Raw genomic sequence first — 20,351 nt, forward strand, 5'->3', positions numbered from 1 at the left:
GGTAACAGTGTGTCCTGGCTTCCCAACACTCATATCAAGATGGTAATGTGGGCTCAACCTGCCCAGCAAATTTTTGTTGTTGAATTTATTATCTGTTGCAGATTTTGAAAACATCAGCTACCCTACGTCACCCACCATAATGCCACTGACGGGCTACACCAAACAGTGGAATGACCTTGCAGGTGAGCTTGAAAAGTGGCTCAAGGCTCGGGAAAACGAACTGGAGGCCCTCAAGGTTGACTATGGTGATGAAGAGTCCGTCAACTCGGCCATTGAGTACCTAAAGGTCAGCGCATGCACATTCTTAAAAGTTTATGCTAAGAATGGATGCATGAATCTGTGCCTGCATGCCATCTATAATTCCTTCTCAGCATGCAGGTGTTCTGTTCTTGTTTTACTGATGAGGTGGAGCTTAGTAATTTTAGAATCATTTCTTGGTTCTTTTTCTTGTGCATTCCTTGGTGAATGTTCTCGATGCGTTACTGTTTTGTTTGTGTCATTTATGTTTGCTTTGTTTTTATGTGTTAAGTGCTGCGTGCTGTATAAAAAACAAAACAAAACACATAAGTACTTATAGGCAGGTGTATAGTGTGTTATCTGACAAATGACCTGGATGACAGCTGTCTTTTGAGGCATGGACATGGCTCCGCCTAGTTTGTATGGTTATTTATGAGGTTTCTACATCACAGAGTGGTCTTCCTGATGTTCGTTTAAACGATATAGAATAGAGGAACGTTTCCACATGGACATATATTCCCCAGCTATATGTGGAAGGGGTTGTGTTGACTTTGCTAGATTGTAGCTGCTGACTGATCCCTAGGAGTCTCTATGAGAATGCAAGGGACAGCATGCACAGTCTATGGTGACGTGCCATAGAAATACTTCTAATTATGCAGCAAGAATATGAAAATTGGAGGTTGTGTCCTAGCCTCCAGACAGAGTTGATCCTCCAGTACAAAACCCGCTACATACAGTCACTCAGTTTTTCTGCGAATTTACTGCGTTGTTCTAGGTGTACCTTTTGTTTTATCAGCAGTTGCTTTGTCATTTCGTCTTTTGCAAAGAAAGCAGACACCAATATTACTTCATTTAACTGTGTTTACAAAGTAACTATCAAAGAGAATGAAAGTGTGCACATATTTGATCAAGTTAAAGTGAAGCATAATTGGTGAGCATGTAACTGCATATGTCTTGAATCTAACGTTGTTAATTTTATTGAGCGGCTGGAGTTATGATTGGACAGTTCTGGGGAACCGAAACAATTTTTTTATTACTTGAGCTACTTTGTCGTGGAATCATTATTTTTGCATTACTAAAAAAATATCTCACTGGGAACACCTCAGGGGGCAGTGATCTCTCCGACACTGTTCAACATCTCCCTGATCAACCTGTCGAGGGCCTTGAACAAAATCCCGCACATTAACCACACGATCTACGCGGATGACATCACCATCTGGTGCTCCAGTGGATGTGAAGGGCAGGTCGAGGGTGCTTTGCAAGAGGCCATCGATGTGACGGAGCGGTATCTTATCCCCACTGGGCTAAGGTGCTCGCCCGCTAAATCCGAGCTCTTGCTCTACAAGAAGAGGCCCAGAGGCGGTTCACACCGGTCCTGGAAGCCAGCAACAGAGAGCCGCATTACGTTACTCACCGGTAAGGGCTCCCCAGTACCGCGGGTAGACACTATCAGGGTCCTAGGAATGTTCATCGAGTCGAACGGGGCCAATGGAGCCGCCCTCAAACGCATTTGCTCCAAGACCGAAAGCGCCCTCGGCCTGATCCCAAGAATCGCCAACAGGTACCGCGGAATCAAGGAAGACAATCTGATCCGGATTATCCACGCCTTCGTGTTATGCCACCTCGCTTATTCAGGGGCTATGCACAACTGGCTCGTATCGGAGCGCAACAAGATCAATGCCCTAATCAGAAGAGTCTTCAAGCTTGCCCTCGGCCTTCCCATCCGAACGCACACAAAAGACCTCCTCAATTTGGGAATTCACAACACGTTCGAAGAAATCATTGAAGCCCAAGAATTTTCCCAGTTTGTCAGACTTTCCAGTACGCCAGCGGGCCGAGCCATACTTGGCAAGCTGGGACGTAACCCCACGGTTGTCAGTCTCGACGCTGTGAAGCTGCCTAGCGACGTAAGGTCCAAGATTTACATACACCGGTTGCCACGAAATATGCATCCCACCTACAACGAAGGACGAAGACGAGCCAGGGGTAAAGCTCTGCTCGCCAGTGCCCGCTTGAACAAGGACCGAACATGCTTCGTAGACGCTGCTTCGTATGTTCAAGAAGAGGCCTTCTCCTCAGTGGTCATCGACGGTGATTCTAAAATCCTTAGCTGCGCTACCGTCCGCACTTCTAATTCCAGCGTTGCAGAGCAGGTTGCTATTGCTCTTGCATTAATGGACAGTGTACACGACACGATTTATTCTGATTCCAAGGCCGCTGTCAGGGCCTTTCAGATGGGAATGGTGGCTCCCCAGGCCCTACGTATCATTCAAAGTGCCAAAGACATGAAACATCACTCTTTGGCCTGGTTCCCTGCGCACCTTGGAACCATTGAGGGTGCCTCGATCAACCCCAACGAGGAGGCGCACTCGGCTGCACGAGGTTTGACTGACCGTGCGCTGGGCAACGCGTCCTCTCCTGGGCGACCCGAGCCTCTCTACTCGTACAACGAAATCTGCAAATATAATTATATGTCAAAAAGACTCCTACCTTCGCCGCACTCCTTGCTGTGCAGGGCCCAGGCAGTCACTCTAAGGCTTCTGCAAACAAGCACTTACCCGAGCCCCGCGGCGCTGCACACAATGTACCCCGAACGATTCCCAAGCCCGGACTGCCCTCTGTGTGGTGATTATGCGGACTTCGAACATGTCCTGTGGGGCTGCGCCTCTGCCGGTCCCCCTTTCACTCAAGAGGAAATGATGAAGTTAATTAAGGCCCAGGATCAGACCTCTCAAATCCTGGCAGTCCAGAGGGCTCGCGAGAGGGCCGTCAGGTTTCACCTGATGGTCCCCGAGTGGGCCTAGCCAGGTGACGTGGAGCTTGCTTACGTCTATAGTGGACCGAATAAAGTTGTTTCTCTCTCTCTCTCTCTCTCTCTCTCTCACTAAGGTCATGTTCTTTGAAGTTCTCTCTCTCTCATTGTAAATATAGAAGTAGTTGATATTATTGTTTCATATTCGAGCTGGCAAAACGCTCTTGCAAACGCTGGCCTTCGTGAATGACATTTCGAGTCCTGTCGAGGCGACTCGTGTTTATGGCGTGCACCTGGCCCCTCAATTTTTATGGCCCCTACAAGGGTGGCTTTGCCTACGTGTAGGTGCTGTGCGGGCGAAGCACGCTTTACAAGCATAGGTTGAGGGATGAAGAAATTAAAGGGACACTTAAGGCAAATAAATATTAAGTCAGCCTAAAGTGATAGATTAGTGCTCGAGAATATCTAAGGCGTCAATCGCGAACAGAGCCTTAATAATCGAGAAATTGAAGTAAATACACGACATGATTAGAGACTCCTCCGGGAAATTCAAGTACTTGCCCGATGACGAAAGCACTCTTCAGTTAAATTTTGTCACTAGTAGTCAACCACTCATTGCACAAAACATTCTCGTATTGTATTATAAGACAAAATAAAATGCTACTTGTTCAGTTCTATTTCATGTTTAGACAAAAGAACTGATTGAAATTACTCTCGACAACGACGCGGCGGTCGAATGGTTTCGTTTTCTCTCGACTCCGCGCCACGCACGCTTTCGCGTTTCAGTAGTTATCGCGTAGTGTTGTGCTGGTTTCGCTGGCTAGAGAAACTCGCACAAACTACAAGTAGCGGAGAATTCAACTTCCATGTGATGTCGCGCGATGCCCGAACGGTCTGCGCCACTTAACCAAAAAGCAGCTGCAGCGGCGAATCCACCGCTCTGACTTTATCTGTCTTGGCTCGGTACCGCCGTCTGTCGGAAGCCGTTTTACTCACCGACGGCATTAAATGGCGGTGATGGCGTATGCAACGTCACCACTCCCTCGGTTGGGTGGCGGGAGATTTGAATTTCGAGAAAGGTATTCGGACCCTTCAGATGCAATTTTATCGTAAACTAAGTCTTCTTGGCACAAAACAAGCGTTGCGAGGTTTCTGGAATGGTATTTACAATATCCACGCCTTTAGTTTCCCTTTAAACAACGACGGACATTTGCATTTTCCCGCGTGATTGCAACTTTACCTTATTGTTTTCTTTTTGGCGTGTTATTATTGCTGCTGGAAGGTTGTGCCTGCGCTTTGAAATATGTGCCGTTCGCAGCGCTCTAATGCGTGACGTAGGCACTTTGACTACGTAGCAGCGCCTGGCAGCTGGTGATGCCGCGAGCGCACTTTAAGAACAGCACAATTGTATTTAAGATTATGGTTTGCGTTCGCGAATGATTACAATTGTTAACTAAGCATATACATACCGAATCATTTATGTAGCTTTGTGTATGCCATCAGAGCTGTTATTGGCAGATATCAAAGGTTATTCTCTTATGTCTTTGAAAGAGTAAATACTTCGTATCGCAGTGGTCTTGCATCGCACGCATTGAGCGCGGTAAACAAACATTGAACTTCAGGCGCTGAAAACTTTAGGGCTTATGCCAGAAGTAAGTGACAAATGCATTTGGGGCCACTCAGGCTCATACCTGAATTTAGCGGTCGTTATGGCGCGTACCGTGTTCCCCGAGCTACCGTGGCCGTTACGCATAAAAGCGTCAGTGAAATGGAGACGCGGACAAATATGCGGAAAAAAAGAAAGGGGGTGGCGAGAGTTGGGTTAATGAGGGAACGGCTGGCGGCGGGGGGTACGGGCGCAAGCGAAGTCACTGCCAGCGCAGAAACGTGACAAAACCGGGACGCGCTCGTGTGCGATTTTGGGGTGGGGGAGGGACGCAGCGACGGGGACCGGAAATGAGTCGTTGGGAGGCCGCGAGATTGCTGGCGGCAGCGGTGTGTCGTCTGGGACCCGGAAGCCGGTTTCCGTGCTCCGTTTGTTCGCTGCACACTCGTCGTAAAGCCGAACGCGCGCCATTTTGGTTTATGGTTCTTCCTCCCGCGGTTCCTCACGCTCGCCGGCCCCAGCTAGTTCCGCTTCGTTCATTGCCTTCCTTCCTCCCTCCTATTCTTCTTATTTTATCGCGCTCGACGGCGTGTTCTCTGGCTTCGTCGTCCGCCTGGTGGCGCGTACGTGTTTGGCTTCCGCGCGTGTAGCGAGAGAGTCGGTCGCGCGCTGTGGTGACGTCACTATCGTCTCTAATGGTCCTTGGCCCTACGACGACGAATAGCGTGTTGAGCAAGACGGGAGTCGATTGAGTTTATTAGGCAGCAACCGCGAGGAAGCGCATTTGCGACATATATATATATATATAAAGAATAATTATGTTATGGGGTTTTACGTGCCACCACCACGGTCTGATTATGAGGCACGCCGTAGTGGGGCACTCCGGAATAATTTGGACCACTTGTGGTGCACCTAAACGTGCGCCTAAATTGCGACGTATATTCGGCGTGGCGTCGCTTCGCGTCGTAGCGTGGCATAGCTGAAACGGCTAAGCGTGAAATAATATATATATATATATACATATATATGTATATATATATATATATATACTCGTTAAAATCTAGTACAATGCTTGATTGCCCTCCGCCTCCTTGAGAAGGCGAACGATTAAAAAGGAATTAAATTAGGGGGCTTAATGTCTCGAAACTGAACATTGGCTCCGGATTAATTTTGATTACCCGTGGTACTTTTACCGTTACCCATGGTACTCTAGGTTGGTGGCTTTGATGAGTCAGGGACTCACGATCTTGTGCTTGTGCGCGCTGTTCTTAGAAGACCTATAGCATGGTACACACACGAGCGTGCTCGCATTCCGCCCCCATCGTAATGCGGCCGCCGCGGCCGTATATCGAACCCACGACTTCGTGCAGAGCAGCACAATGTCATAGCTGCTGAGCTACCACGGAAGTTAAATGAAGAGTCTACGACTGAGCGAAGTTCTGTCATTAAAATAATGCCTGTGTGCCATCTTCTGCTTGTTTGCTCGCTTACTCTTCTTTTCTTTTTTTGCGTGTTTATCGCATGAAACCTACTGGTCTTGAATTTTGCTTTTACACTATCTCTCCCTCCAGTCTCTTTTTTTTTTACGACGCCATTTCATCTTGTTGGCTGGTTACGCACTCTGCAGAACCGCCTTTGTGCCACTGTCGATGCGCATTGAAGATTTATTCTTTTTTTGCTTTCCCCCTCCTAACAGCCTTTCTGAGCCTTTTCTCGAGACGGTCTCATTCGTAACTCCCTCTTGTACCTTGATATTTGGCCCGCGGTAATAAAGCGGGAAATATAACGCTGGCGGTACCGTTGCGAACGAGAAAGAAACACATTATACAAAGTTTATAATACGTAAAAACAAAGGACAGCCGGAGACAGCGTGGGAGAAAGCGAAAGAGCGCAAGCCGTGAAACACTATTGCGAAACGTGAGAAGCGGTGCCCGTCTGCGGCTTGCACAAGACGGGCTACTCAGCCAGCGCGGCGCTGATAAAATATGCAGAGTTTCGAAGTCAAGGCGCGCCGTCGTATCCCCGACTCGTCGGAATTTTACCTCTGACTGCACGTGATAGCCTGCAGCGACGAGCGCGGGCCCCTCCTCGTTGTCTTGCTTTGTTTGCGCTTAGAGCTTTCTCTTTCTAATACTGCGGAGCGTTGCCAGAGCTACGAGCAGTATACTTAGGCGGTCACTATTGCGCGGAATGATGTAGTGCCCAGTTTCGACAATCGCTGTGTTCGTGAAAAGAGGTGACGGTGTCCAGTTCAGTCGGTGGCGAGGTGGCTCTCTTGGCTCGCGATCGGCGTTTAGCGGCGGTGACGATTATTGCGTGCGGTGACGGTGGACGGTGACTTAGGTGACGCGCCGCATGTGCTCGGGAGAGGGGCGAGGGGAGGGGAGGGGGGCATGGGAGCGGAACAAAACCCGCTTTTCAGATTTGTTTGCGTCCGTAACATGTTTTTCAGGGACACCTGCTTACTCTTCCCGAGAGCAGACGCCGTTATCGTCGGCAGTGTAGCGCACATATTGCGTTGGTGTGTATGCATTGGTTTATATGACTGATTGACGAGGGCGGCATTTTGAAACTCGGCGTTGTCTTAGTGAGGTGTCATGATGGGCCTCGCGCTACTATGCGCCGGTTTCGCCCAACCAAGATTCGCGCGTCGCAGTCGTCATGGGTTCAGAGAGAGAGCCGATCGCTCGAATACGGCACTGTCTTCGAGGATCCGTGCCTTTTGAATGCGCTGAGCCTCGATGTCCGTGATCTTCAGGAAACACGTCACTCCTCGTTCTCGTTCTCATATCCTTTCCATCGTTTCCTGCTCGCGTTCGTCCTTTCGATATTGCAACAGACGAACGCCGTGCATGCGCCGCCGTCTGCTAGGGCCACTGGCCACTGTTGTGTGGGTAGGCGTGCGTGTTTTCAAAATCTCGCGGTGCGCATATTTATTGGCATCGCGTACCGCGCTGGGCCGGAAAGTCATGCTGGCGTGGCATCTAAGCCGCGTCTTCGTGGCTCCTTCGCTGGCAGAATTGTGAATAACAGATTGCGTCGCGTCAACTTCTGGCCAGTGCGGCGACCTCGTCCATGCGTGTTGTGGCGAGGACTGCAAAACAGGAAGTTCTTGTTTTTAGATATTTTGAGCTTCAGGAAAGTTTCGGAGAACTTCTCGCGACCTTTTTTTTTTCTCGAGGGGCGTTATTTCGCGGCACTTTGGCAGCGCAGAAGTAGTTAAAACGGTGGTTCGGCAGTTTTTTGAGAATGCAGTAATATAAAGACGCTGCGTTGTTCCGTTACTATTGTTTTTGTTTCCTTTGTTGTGTCTGCGTTTACTTGTGCGGCCTGCCTTGGTCGTTCCTATGTTCGCCGACGCTGCGACAGACGAATTGCAAGTAATGCCGTGCCCAAAGCTTGGCAACCAACAATCGTAAAAGAGAAAGATTGGGCCAGAAAGAAGGGGGTTGGCGAAAAGTACATGAGACGTCAAGGGCAAACAGAGAGCAACAGAGCGCTGCAGTCACTGTCTTTTGCCAAGGGGGAAAAAAGCTCATAACTGGGGAGAAAAAAAAAAAAAAAAGAGAGGACCAGAGCGAATAGGTGCAGTCGCAATTTCCAACTGTTGTGTGCGTAATATATGCGTGCATTCAGTGGCCGCACTGTGTTACGGCTAACACACGCTGCACGCGTGAAGCTGTTGAAGAAAAGCACTAAAATAAAGGTTGTTGCGCAACTGCGACGCGCTGGTAAAGGTTGGTGCAAAACGAGCTCGCCGGATGTGCCGAGCAGGAGAGGGAGGGAGGGGATGGGAAAGAAATGAGAGAGAGCAGGATGGTAGGATTTGGTCGCCTTGACGGGATCGCTCCTGCAGCAGTGTCGACAGAACGAAATGGCCGGGAACAGAATCTCTCTTCTCGCGTTCACCGCGCACTCTCTCTCGGCTCATCTTTCTGCTCCCTTTGCATCGCGATGTACATACAGCGTTAAGTTGCGGACGGGCCCGAGTGAAAACGGCTGCGGCGCTGCAGCCGGATTCAAAGGGCAAGGAAGAATGCGGTTAGGGGAAAAAAAAGAAAAGGTCTGTGTATTGAGAAAGGGGGATGAGGGAAAGTAGGATGCGGCTGCAAGTGAGCGCGCTTGAACTCTTTATTCTCTCTATAAAGATTTTGCTTTAGGATTTGCCTCCTTTCTCTTTAGCCGTTAGAAGAAAACGAGTCGTTTCGTTTTCTCTTTTATTTTTTTTTCCCTCGAACAGTTTTCGAAGTTGCGCGTCGGGCACGTTGTAAGACTTGCGTCCTTCTTTTGTCATTCGTTGCGGCACGGCATGGCTCGACTTGCCTCTCGGGGCGGTTGCGGCGGCGCGAGCTGCTACTACTGCCGCCGCCGGTATCGTAAAAGAGCGTGTCGGCCGAAACGAGCTCGGAAATAAAGCCCCCGCTTCGCGTCTGGCGCGCACTCGCGCGCACATGGAGCGGCGTCGAAAAGACGCGCCCTGCGAACGACCCATTCGGGAGAACTGCACACGATGAGCGTCGTCCTTCCTTCGGGCTCGCCGTGTGTGTGTGGCTGTCTCGCTCTCCTCCGTCTGTGGCTCTGCAAACAGGAGCCGTTTGCCCTCGAGGCAATAAGGTTCGGGCGCGATTCCCGCTGCACCGCGAGGCCGCGCGAGAAAGTTTGCGCGCTCCAACGACGGGCGCAATCTGTGGAGAAGCGAGCGCGCTCGCGGTGCAATCAAGGAGACGTGGGGCTCGCTATTTTCCGCCGTGTCTACCCTGCGATCTGGATTTGTAATCGACATTGACGCCCGCTTCGCTCATTTCATCGAATAGGCTTCCGTCAGGGGCTGGATTGCATTGAATTACTGAATACCGCGCTCGTCGCTTCCTCCGGTTGAGGTTGGAAAAGCGTGGTGCTTCTTAATGAGTTCGTCGAGTCGCTTTCAGTACGGCCCGCGATACAACAGCAACAGCAGCAGCCAAGTATTGCGCTGTGTATCATCCTGAGGCGTATACTTTCTTGCCGCGTTAAACGAAAAGACTGCTACGAACCAGTGCACGTTATCTTTGCAGGTAGACCTGGCGTCGTGGCTATAGTTGTTCGTATTCACTTGTGTCAAACTTCCGGCAGTCCACTCCCACCATAGTTTTGTTGCTGCAAGCAGTCGTATAGCCAAGAGTTCGACAAAAGCTTGTTTGGTCAAGTGTCATAACTAAGAAATTATTGCGGTCACTCACCAAGTCAAGGTGTAGATCAAAATCAGTTCCGAAGCCCGTAGAAGTTCTTTGGTCATGCACAACAAGTCATGTTTAGCCTTGGTCGTGTTTCTTGCTAGTCATGTCTTGCGCTTTGTGTACGATATTTTATAAATACTTACTGAAAGAGCAAACATTAAAAGAAAATAGAAAATTGCGTTTCCTAAGCACGTAGCCCGAAACGGAAAGGCCGTGGACGATTATCGAGGCAGGGGTATCTGCTCGAGTAGCTCGTTCAATCTAGCATTGCTTGAAGCATTTGCAGCTCGCTGTATATATATATATATATATATATATACCTTCAGTAACTCTCTTCGGGTTACTTGATCGATGAGCCGGGCTCTTGTGACTGGAGTTTTCGTTTCTTCATGCGCTGCTACGTAAGGCCGGCTTTAAAAATTAAAGCCTCCGCTGTTATGTGTTGTACAGGTGACGGTTGGCTATAGATGACAATAATGTTAGGCGGTGTGTTTCTGAGGGCGCTACACGTTTGCGAAGTACCCTTCGACGTAAATGAGGAGTTGGATAATTTAGAAAGCTACTGAGGCAGTTACAATATACCCAGGCGGTGCCCTGAGATACGTCGGGGGGCATGATTGACTGCCCGAGGTTCGAAATTGCGCACTCGTAACGGCATCCGTAGTACAGACCGTGGAGGTTGAAACGGTTGCTCTTGGAATCAATGCGAGCTAGGCACGCAAATTGTGCTCGAAAAGCGCGGCATGTAAATCTGGTTCTTTTCACTGCCCGTGCGGAGTTATGCTCTCTTTGCTTAAGCACCGAGGGAACCCGCGGACATAGCGTGTCGTTCGCCGAAAAGAAAATGTAGGGGGTTTTCTCGTACTGGTAGAACGATCGCACTGCGTTTTATTTGTTCACGCTTTCTTGTTTTAGATTTTCTGTCTGCCTTTCGCTTTTATAGACGAGCAAACAAATCGAGCTACAGTGAGAAGAGAGTTTTGTGTTGTTGAACCTGAACGTTTCTATAACTCATTTGGGTAAACAAGCGAGCGAGCGCGCAAACAATAAGAAAAAGTCCGCCCACAAATACAAGCGACCTAAGTACCGGCACGAGCTCAATGTATCAAGCACTATATACGCTTTGTGCGCATGCTTCATCATAACCACATTTTATTACGTTTCATTTTTTTCTACTTTTTCTGAGTTATTTTTGTTTTGAGGGGATGGTGCACGTATACAGAAGACAGGGCTCTCTAACGGACCGACTATATGGAATAGTAGTGCACTTGCAGTATAAAGGGGAAGAGTATAAAGGAAGCGAAGAGGAGCAGGGGAAATATAAGGAGTCTCGACAAAGTGGCCCGGCATTGATGAAAGGCCGGCAGTAAGTGCTACGACAGCTGCGTTCGTTAGACAGGAGCAATTTGCTGTATTGTTCTACGTGCCCCCTACGCGTTCCAGGGGTTTCCTATTGATCGCGCGGCACGCAGTATTGTGTAACCCCCTCCCCTCCAAAAAGACGTGCGGATGGCATGGCCGCTCCAGAGCTGTCTGGCGCAAGACACTTGGTTAAGAGCGCTCGCGAGAGCGAAGAGGATCGGCGATAAAAGATTATGCTGTGTCGCACTTAAAGCGTGCAGCGCTGCGCAGGCTATTCGCAAGACGAATTCGCATGACTATAGGCACGTTGGAGCGGCTGAAGATGGAACGGCGTTTGTGATTGGCCAGAGCTCAGGGGCAGCCAATAAGGAACTGTTCAGAAATGCGCATAATCTTTTTTTTGTCTATTAAGTGACGAAAGCGGGGAAGTGTAGTACATGAGGTGCCGGCTATCTAAAAGAAGTACGAAAAGTTGGGCCCTTTGTATGTTGTCCTGCACTTTCTCGACTGTTGTTTTAAGTGTGAGCTGAACAGATCGTCGATAATGAATGCCTACGAGGAAGAGATAAAACGAAATGAGAAATGAATGTCAAACGGAGCAGGTTAAGAATTGACGCACGTTCACACACGTTACATAATGTGTTCCGTGAAAAGTAGGCTCTCATGGTGCGCGGTGGGAAACTTGTAGCGTAAAAGCGAGCACCGCTCAGTACTCAACAACGTGGAGCAGCCAGCATATATGTATACAGGGTGATCATTTTTAAGTGTTATGGAATTTTTAAAAATATCTTGTTGCCGATAACATAATCGCAGTCCTTGAGCTGAATGATTCAAAGCCGGACATTTATTGCACGAGAAATCGAAACACATATTCAACTGATTAACAAAAATCCGCTAATGTTTTCTGACCTAATTACTTTACGGCACATATTGCAATTTTCGAATTGTAGCCAGTGAGTTTGCAGGGCGTATCCACTTGGAATGAATTTACGGAATGACGCCAGTTTGGAGATATGCGCCATCAAACTTCCCATAAACATGCACTCTTGTTCCACTTACTTTCTTAACAAAACGCTATCTTATGCATTGAAGCTCAAAAATAACTAGAACGCCCATGTATTTCGTCCCACACCTTGGGAAATATCTCGAAACTGGTGTGTGTATGTGTGTGCGTGTGTGTGTGTGTGTGTGTGTGTGTGCGCGTGCGTGCGTGCGTGCGTGTGTGATAGATAGATAGATAGATAGATAGATAGATAGATAGATAGAGAGAGAGAGAGAGAGAGAGAGAGAGAGAGAGAGAGAGAGAGAGAGAGAGAGAGAGAAACACATTCGCGCACATTTGAAGGTTCGTGCCGAGTCTACACACAGTCGCCAGGACCTGTCGACTTGAGCTACTGCAACAACGCTGGAAATTCAATTCAAATTGAATATGTGTTTCGATTTCACGTGCTGGTGATGTCCGCCTCTTCGAATAATCCAGCTCAAGAACAAGAATTGTGCTATCTGGCACAGGCGATTTCTGAAAATTCAATTAAACGTAAGAATGATCACCCTGTATAGGACGAACGTAATTACATTCACCTACTCAACACTTTCACCAGTTTATGTCGTTCAAGATACAATCGCACTACACGGTCTTCCATGTGTAAATAAAAAATTAAACATGAATGCGGTAACATATGGAAAACGAGCGGCGAAACGAACAGCACTACGCACTCGAGAAGAAGTATGAAGAGCGAACAGGAGAAGAACTAAGTCTAACACCCACAATGTGACAGGGCGCATGCAGCAACCGACCGGCCCGTCGCAGCAGCTCAATGACGTTCTGCAGCCAAGTGAGAAGGTCGCGGGTTCGATTCGAGGTTGCGAAGGCGGGGGCAGAATGCAAGAACATTCTCGAATCAAGTTTTGAGTGCACGTTAAAGAGCCCCCGATGGTTAAAATTAAACCTATAGCCCTTCCACTGCGGCGCATTTCGTAGCCATAGAACTGTTTTTGGATGTTGTGACCGTACGAATCAACCTCAGCGACCGAACAGCTTTGCGAATTCGTCGCCTGATTAACTGACGGCATGTATAGCCTCCACTTCGCTGCACGGTGCTAATGAGACAAGAGTGTAGGCTGCAAGCAGGCACAGTCATTGAACTAAATAAAGCCGCGTGCGAAGCCTTGCGTCTCGAGAGGCGTCTCTTTAGGCGGCGGCCTGCTCCTCGAGACTCTCAGGAAAAAAAAAGAAAAAGAAAACCAGAACGGATGTAGCGAAAGAAAGGACAGTGCATGTCTTCTCGAGCTGATCGGGAATGTCGCAAGATGGCCGAGTTGTGCCTCGATAAGCCGATCAAGCACCAAATGGCGGCTGCTGCTGCTGCAGGGAACCGTGTGCCGTTGTTCGCGTCTCGATTCTGTTGTAATGAACGAACGGTAAGAGGACTCGCCGTCGGCGTCGGGAAGAAGTGAAACATTTCGAGCAGTGGTCTGCACACTTCTCTTACTATACTTTCATTTTTCTTTAGCCTCGCTGTATTGCGTTGCTGGTTACGCAAACGGCGTGTCAGACCAACTCTGATGGTGCGCCAGCATGGAGGCGCGCGAGAAGGGCTACGTCGCTGGAGATAATAATCGCTCGAGGCAATGCTAGGGCGTTGAAAGAGAGTGTATTTTCGTTCTTTATCGATTTGTTTCGAGTGCCGCCCAAGCAGCAGGAAAGAAGCGAAGGAAAGCAATCCTAAAGTATAGCCTTCATGACACCTGCTAGCGAAGACACGGGCGGACACGTTCTGTCGTTCTTGATTGCGGCCGTAGACGCCTGTACCTCCACGTGCCAGATAACCCGGTCACTGTCACCGCGTCACCAATGTCCAGGAAAAGTGGTTGCTCTTAATGCAGTGTGACACCGCGGAAACATTCTGGGATGTCTTTCTTGCTTTCTTGATTATAGGGGACTGCGCGTGTAAGGAAGTTTTCAGTCTTCTCATATCATTTTACATAAAGCGCCGCTTACTGTTATTCGAGCAAACAAAGCACATATTATTCATTTTCATAATCACACGAATTGCGCGTTGGAAGGTTTAAATGTCGCACGAATGGTCGGAAAGCGGTTGCACAAGTTAGGAAGGGGGGTCCGGAGATGAGTTTTCAGGTAATAGCGACGGCTGAGAAGCTGCGGGGACGGCTCCTGTCGTTCTATTTATTTCTCGTGATTTTGTCACTGGCCGCCTTTGGTGTAGCGAAAGCAAGAAGCCAAATCGGAGCGAAAGCATCATCGTCGCTGAACACGAAATGCTTAGTTATAAACGGCGTTAACCACGAATGTTAGTCCCATTCTTTCAGCGTGTCGCCGATACCTCACAAAGTCTTGTCGATTTTCCCAATCTCGCTAAGTCCCGCCAAGAGCCAGCCGTTCGTCACAGGTATTCAGGCAGTGTCCACAGTTTCGCCCGAAGTGCGAGTCATTCGACAGCGGGTAAATATGCATTCACACTAACGAATCGCGGAGGTCGCGCGATCGACTTGGTCGAAAAAGCGACTGTTTCGGTTCAATCGGTACTGGTCGATTTTTCTACTCGGCGAGTGTAGTCACAGCGCTGCCTATAGGCGTTCAGGGGCACATCAAAGCAGGATGTTCGGATGTATGCTTACTTTATGTGTCAATGACGGTGCGGACGGTGGTCGCCAATCGTGCGGTCGATTGTTCGTGCGATTTCCATTGCTAGAGTGAACCCACCTTCAGACCTACTCCCTGTTCGGCAGCGCATGTTACAGATAACAATTGCAGTGACGAACGTCAAGTCTGCTTTACAAACCACGATTTTTGCTTCCGGCACTTTCGAATCCTGTTTTTCAGTCCTTGCCGTTGGGATCGCTTAAATGGACGCCAAAAGAGGAATTTTAAGCTGAGCTGGATTGCTAAATTACGCCTCCGGAGTGCCAGAGACGCCAGTCCTCCCGTGAGCGGAGTCTTGGTAAACCAGAAAAGATGCAAAAGCGATGGATGGCCTTGAAGTTGATAGCTACTCGTGGCGTCACGCGCTTTGCACAATGTCTGCTAGGGATCTAGTTAATAGTTTATCAATAAACAAGGATTACATTGCATTGGAACCAGACCTAACCTTTAATGAACTTCTGACTTTTTTAACATAGACGGGCTGTTCGCGCGAAGATACTCCATCTAGCTTGGCGGGCACATTGTTGGCTGTAGGTAAAACACCTTACGCAAATCTTCGAAAGCACCGCTGAAGTCCAGAGCCATTACGTTATTGACTTGTTCGTTTATATGCGACTCTATGACCATTGACGATGAGCAAAACGAGAACAAGGTGAAAGCGGGAGCCAACGTTTCGACAAGTGGACTTGTCTTCTTCAAGGTGACATATGCTTTCCCAGCACAGAATGAGGAAATCATATGTCGCCTGGAAAAATACAAGTCCACTTGTCGAAACGTTGGCTCCCGCTTTCACCTTGTTTTCGTTTTGCTCATCGTCCTGAATTTCCATCTACCGCCTTCCCCCTGTTTTCAATGACCATTGATTATATGAGCACTTTGCGAACTCTGTTCAGGCGTTTCCGTGTCACCCGCCGTGGTTGCTTAGTGGCCATGGTGTTGGGCTGCAAAGCACGAGGTCGCGGGATCGAATCCCGGCCACGGCGGCCGCATTTCGATGGGCGCGTAATGCGAAAACACCCGTGTACATAGATTTAGGTGCACGTTAAAGAACCCCATGTGGTCCAAATTTCCGGAGTCCCTCACTACGGCGTTCCTCATAATCAGAAAGTGCTTTTGGTACGTAAAAGTCCATAATTTAACTTAATTTTAGATTTCCGTGTCACTCCGAAGCAGTGAACTAGTAGTCAGACCTCGTGGCAGTATACAGCAGCATTCGTGATTAGTCATGTTAGGTACTGTGTACTCATGTAGTGATTGAATTTGTTCAACCATAGCTGCAGAGGATAGCCCGTGCGCCTGCCTGGCGTACTGTCGCAGATGACTAGGGTCGGCGATAAGGACACACGAAGCAGGTGAAGATAACATAGATGCACGTAGGGTGCGCGGAGTCTCTGACCGCTGCCTGAGCTCTGTGCGCGCGCTTCTCTCTGCGGCGCGTCGTCGTCGCGTCTCTTTTATCGGAAAAAGAGGGGGCGCTCCTGTCGTCGTGAAAGACCGCGACTGGGCGGAATGAAGCGTCTCCATGGCAACGAGCACCGGCCCGCGCGCGCCATGGCGGCCGCGGCGGCGGACTCCGGAGGCCGCCCCCACTGTGCCAGCGGTCGTCGTTGCGAGCGCGCGGTCCTGCGCGCCTACTTTTTCCCGTGCTCCTCTCTGCACCCGAGGCTCCGGCACGCCGTCGGTGGCTTCCGCTGTGAAAGCCACTGCGGGGTCTGCGTCAAGTAGCGGTCGTCCCTGGGCCTGCCGTCTCGCGAGGAGGTCGCCACCCTCAAACCTCCCCGTTCGGTGCGAATACGTGAACGCCGAGGTCCCCGGTGCGGTGAAGAAGCCGGGTGTCTCCTCTGCTCCTTCTGAACAAAGCCGGCGTTTCGGAACGCGCGATCCGTCCTGCCTCTACGGACGCTGGTGCTTCGGCGTTTCGTGGGCACTTGCAACTGCTTTCCTGGTCCGCCGATCGTGTGCTTCGTTCGCCGCACGTGTTTGTGCACGCTGCGCGATAGTGGCCGGCTCTGCGTCGCGCGTGTGCGAGGCGAAGTTCAGGTTTGACTCCTCCCTCTTCCTTAAGTCCTCCGCGAACGAAACAAAGAGGGGGGCGTGTACCCCAGAAGCCAGCCTACGAGCGGGTCCGCGTCCTGTGATGTGGCGTTGCGGCCCGTGTGTCGCGCCGGCCGGAAACTTTGAACGGCGCGCCGTAGTCTCGAGTGGCTTATCCCTCTCGCTATCGCGTATGTGAAAATGTGGCTCTCGTTTGCTGCCACCCTGTAGAACCTCTCCTCGCCAAGCCAAGTCTGCTGCGCCGCTCTGCTAGAAGGACACCGGACACTCGTCGCTAGGCTCTGGAGCCGCAAAAGTATGCTCTGCGGACGAAGCACCGGGTCGTCGAGTTGCTGCAAACTGAGCGCGCCTTCTTCGCTGGTAGTGTCGTGCGCGCAAGTCGTGTAAGGTGGTCCCGACGTGTTCCTCTCCCAGTGTCGTGTCTGCGAGAGCGGCCGCCCGTAGGCTCATCGGACGCGTCGTTTTCGAATCGACTCTTTATATCCGTCGTACTTTGAAGCGTCGTCGACCTCAGAAATCATCTTCCGAGCGGTGCCGTTGTTGGTGGTGTGTTGTTCTCCGCGGCGAGCATCCGAGTCACCGACTTGACCGCGCTCTTCCATCGGTGCATTGCCCGTATCAATTTCTTCTCGTCCCGTAGTTCGCCCGTGTCTCGGCGCCGCCTGTGTTGTATTAACCCACGCGCCGCGTGCCAACCGAAGAGCTTGGACGTGCCGGCGACAACGCGACGCGACTTATCTGTTCGACGGAGCTTTGGAACCCGACTGCTTCTGTCGCTGCGATCGTCGGCACTTTCCCAATTGTACCGGAGACTGGCTTTAGCTAAACGTGAGTATTCTGTCGCGCGTCATCTTTTCTCTGTCGGCTTCTTTATTTCTGCAGAATTCGGCAAGTTGGCCGATGCTCACTGGCTTGGCATCTGATGACGGGAAGAAAGTCGTGACACAGCAAACGACTTTCATCATGCTCGTTACGAAAAAAAAAAAAAAGTCCTGCAGCCGTGCGGAGGCTGGTTGTAGACATGGAATCAAGATAACAAACACGGTTACTGTGAATTGGACTGCCATCGCATTACAAGTGCAGGCGTAATTCTCGCTGAGTGGACAATTACGCGGACTGCTTTGCGTGATGCGAATAAAGTTTCGTACTCGAGGAGGATCAAGGCAATAAAAGAAAACAACACACTTTTCGAGGTCGATGTTGCGTACTAGACACCGAAATGCCTTGAAACTTCCGAAGAAAAAAAAAAAAAAAGAAAGACTTATATCGTCACAATTTGTATAGCCTAAGGGAAGCGCAAAGAGAGCGGCGGCAGCCGTAATCAGCACCTGGAAGACACCTGTTTGTCCCTCGTAAAATTTATTCGCATTTGTAGGGTCTTCCCTTTGTTTTTGTGTTTTGTTTTTTTATTCGGTGACGTACGCACATTCATGTGCCGGCGAGCCTTCGCGCTGTTTATTGTCTCAAATTGCCCGTGATCAGCCGTAAGCTTCGAGCGCATTTTTTTGCCTCGTTTTGCGAAGAGCGACGATCAGTCAACCACGCGCCGAGTTAGCGCGGCGCCGCGTGCACAGTGATGCGGGCGCGCTGCTCTCCCTCGCGCGCGCCGACAGTTTGCGTTCGGGGCCACTGACCCCCGGGTTTCATTTCCTGTGGGGCGACCGGCTGGCATCATCGTTTCACTCAGCACAACTGCGCCAATAACGCATGACTTGAAGCTTTTTCTCTTCTTTTTTTTTTTCTGATCTTGCACTGCGCATAGCATGCAGCCCACTTCGTGCGCACAGGGATATTAGCTCGAATCCAAATACCCTTCTTTCGTTTTCTCTCTCTTTCACATAAGTGTCTGTCCCCTGAACTACGGTGTGTACTTGGTATGGAAGGGTCCCCTACATTCGCGGACAATTTATGACATTTCACCAGCCAGCTTGCGTCGCCCGTAATGATTAAGTTAACTTCTTTCGTGTCGGTTCGCCTTCTAACATTTTCTGTCAGGGCAACTGTCTAGAGAAAGTTTGCGGTACTTTCTAAACTTTACCTAGGAAATGATGCTTCGTTTTCAATGATATGATGTCTGAATTTAAATATTTCCCACTTGAGGATAAAGCACCGCGCCTTCAGCTCTGCGGACGAATGTTTCTTTCTTTCTTTTTTTTTTACAACTCTGACCCTTCGTATATATTTATGCTTTTCCGAAAACACACTTTAGAAAATGTCCCCCGCTTTCTTTTTGTTCATAGAAGTTGGCTAATATTTCTTTTTTTTTGTATGATGGTTAGGATGATGCTCGACTGTAGCATGTACCCATGCAATAAAGGGAATAAATTAGTCGAGAATCGGGTGGCGTGAGGAAACAAGACAAAGAAGTACTCTAAGGTGAGGGAAAAAAAAGTTAGGAAATGATATTGGTAGCTATGTAATTGAGAATCAACTCGAGACTTTTTCTCTTTTTAATCTCATCAATTTAATTACGGAATCTGCTATTTCGAGGATGGTTCTTCAAAATTTAAAATTAAGCCTTGTTTCCTCGCTAATACACCGTCACGAAATGACGAGGCGTATCTGGACGTCGCATCAAGGAAACAAGCAGGTGAACCCATGGAAACAGACTCAGAAAGAGCGATAAGATTAAAAACCTTTGTAAGACGCGTCTGGGCGTCTGTGTGGAGGATGCAGCCATTTTCTCGTTTACAGGGGCGACATTTGTCGACAGATGCGGATGGATGGTGGAAGTTCTGCGTACGATCCTCTCGTACGAGAGGAAGCTTGTGGCGAATCGAGACGCAAAGCTTTTACAGCGCAAGCTGTTATGAGTTAACTCCAGTATCCGTTACGGTTGGCGATGTAGTCTGCCGCCGCCGTTGTCCGTCGCAGCTATTGCCAGGAATTAGAAATAAAAAATAATAAAAAAAATAAAACCCCAGTTACCGTCGGTATCGAATCTGCGCACCCTGCGCGGAGTCAGCTATACTCGCCAGCGCTTGCTAGCTGCTGCAGAAACATGCCCTATACACGCGTCCTAGCGCGGAAGGAGGCACGTGATGGGACATGCGCGCCTCGTAGTATCGATACATGCTTACTTTGTATTGCAGTTACGTATTATTGCACGGGGTGACGCGCCATGCAGCAGTTGCATAGGTAGTGGTGCAAGGTAGATAGAGAAGTTTTCAGGAAGAAAAATAATAAGATTTAATAAAAAAATGCCAGATTGAAGAATATGTACAGCATACCTGATTAAATCAAGCAGGCTACGTGACTATATGTCACCGCCCCGTCTTAAAGGGGTTGCCAATAGATCATCATCATCATCATCACACCACCAGCATCATCATCACCACCATCATCATCATATCGTGCCACTTGTCGCGCGATGTGAGATGCCAGCCGCGTAGCGTCGATACGTGCAAACCTTGCATGCCAGTTGCGTTGTATTGCACCAGGTGTCCCGACGTGTAGCAG

General features: G+C 49.4%; 1 protein-coding gene across 10 annotated transcripts in view; it reads left to right on the forward strand.

Moving 5' to 3' along the window:
• Positions 1-20,351, forward strand: part of Dys (Dystrophin) — a 494,001-nt gene that overhangs the window by 175,341 nt on the left and 298,309 nt on the right. For all 10 annotated transcript variants that reach the window (XM_050170004.3, XM_055065913.1, XM_055065915.2 and 7 more), the window contains one exon: positions 102-286. In XM_050170004.3, the coding sequence (XP_050025961.1) occupies positions 102-286 (185 nt within the window). The remainder of the gene's footprint in view (positions 1-101; positions 287-20,351) is intronic.

The sequence above is a fragment of the Dermacentor andersoni genome, chromosome 6 (assembly GCF_023375885.2).
Source record: "Dermacentor andersoni chromosome 6, qqDerAnde1_hic_scaffold, whole genome shotgun sequence".
NCBI classification, from domain to species: Eukaryota; Metazoa; Arthropoda; class Arachnida; order Ixodida; family Ixodidae; genus Dermacentor; species Dermacentor andersoni.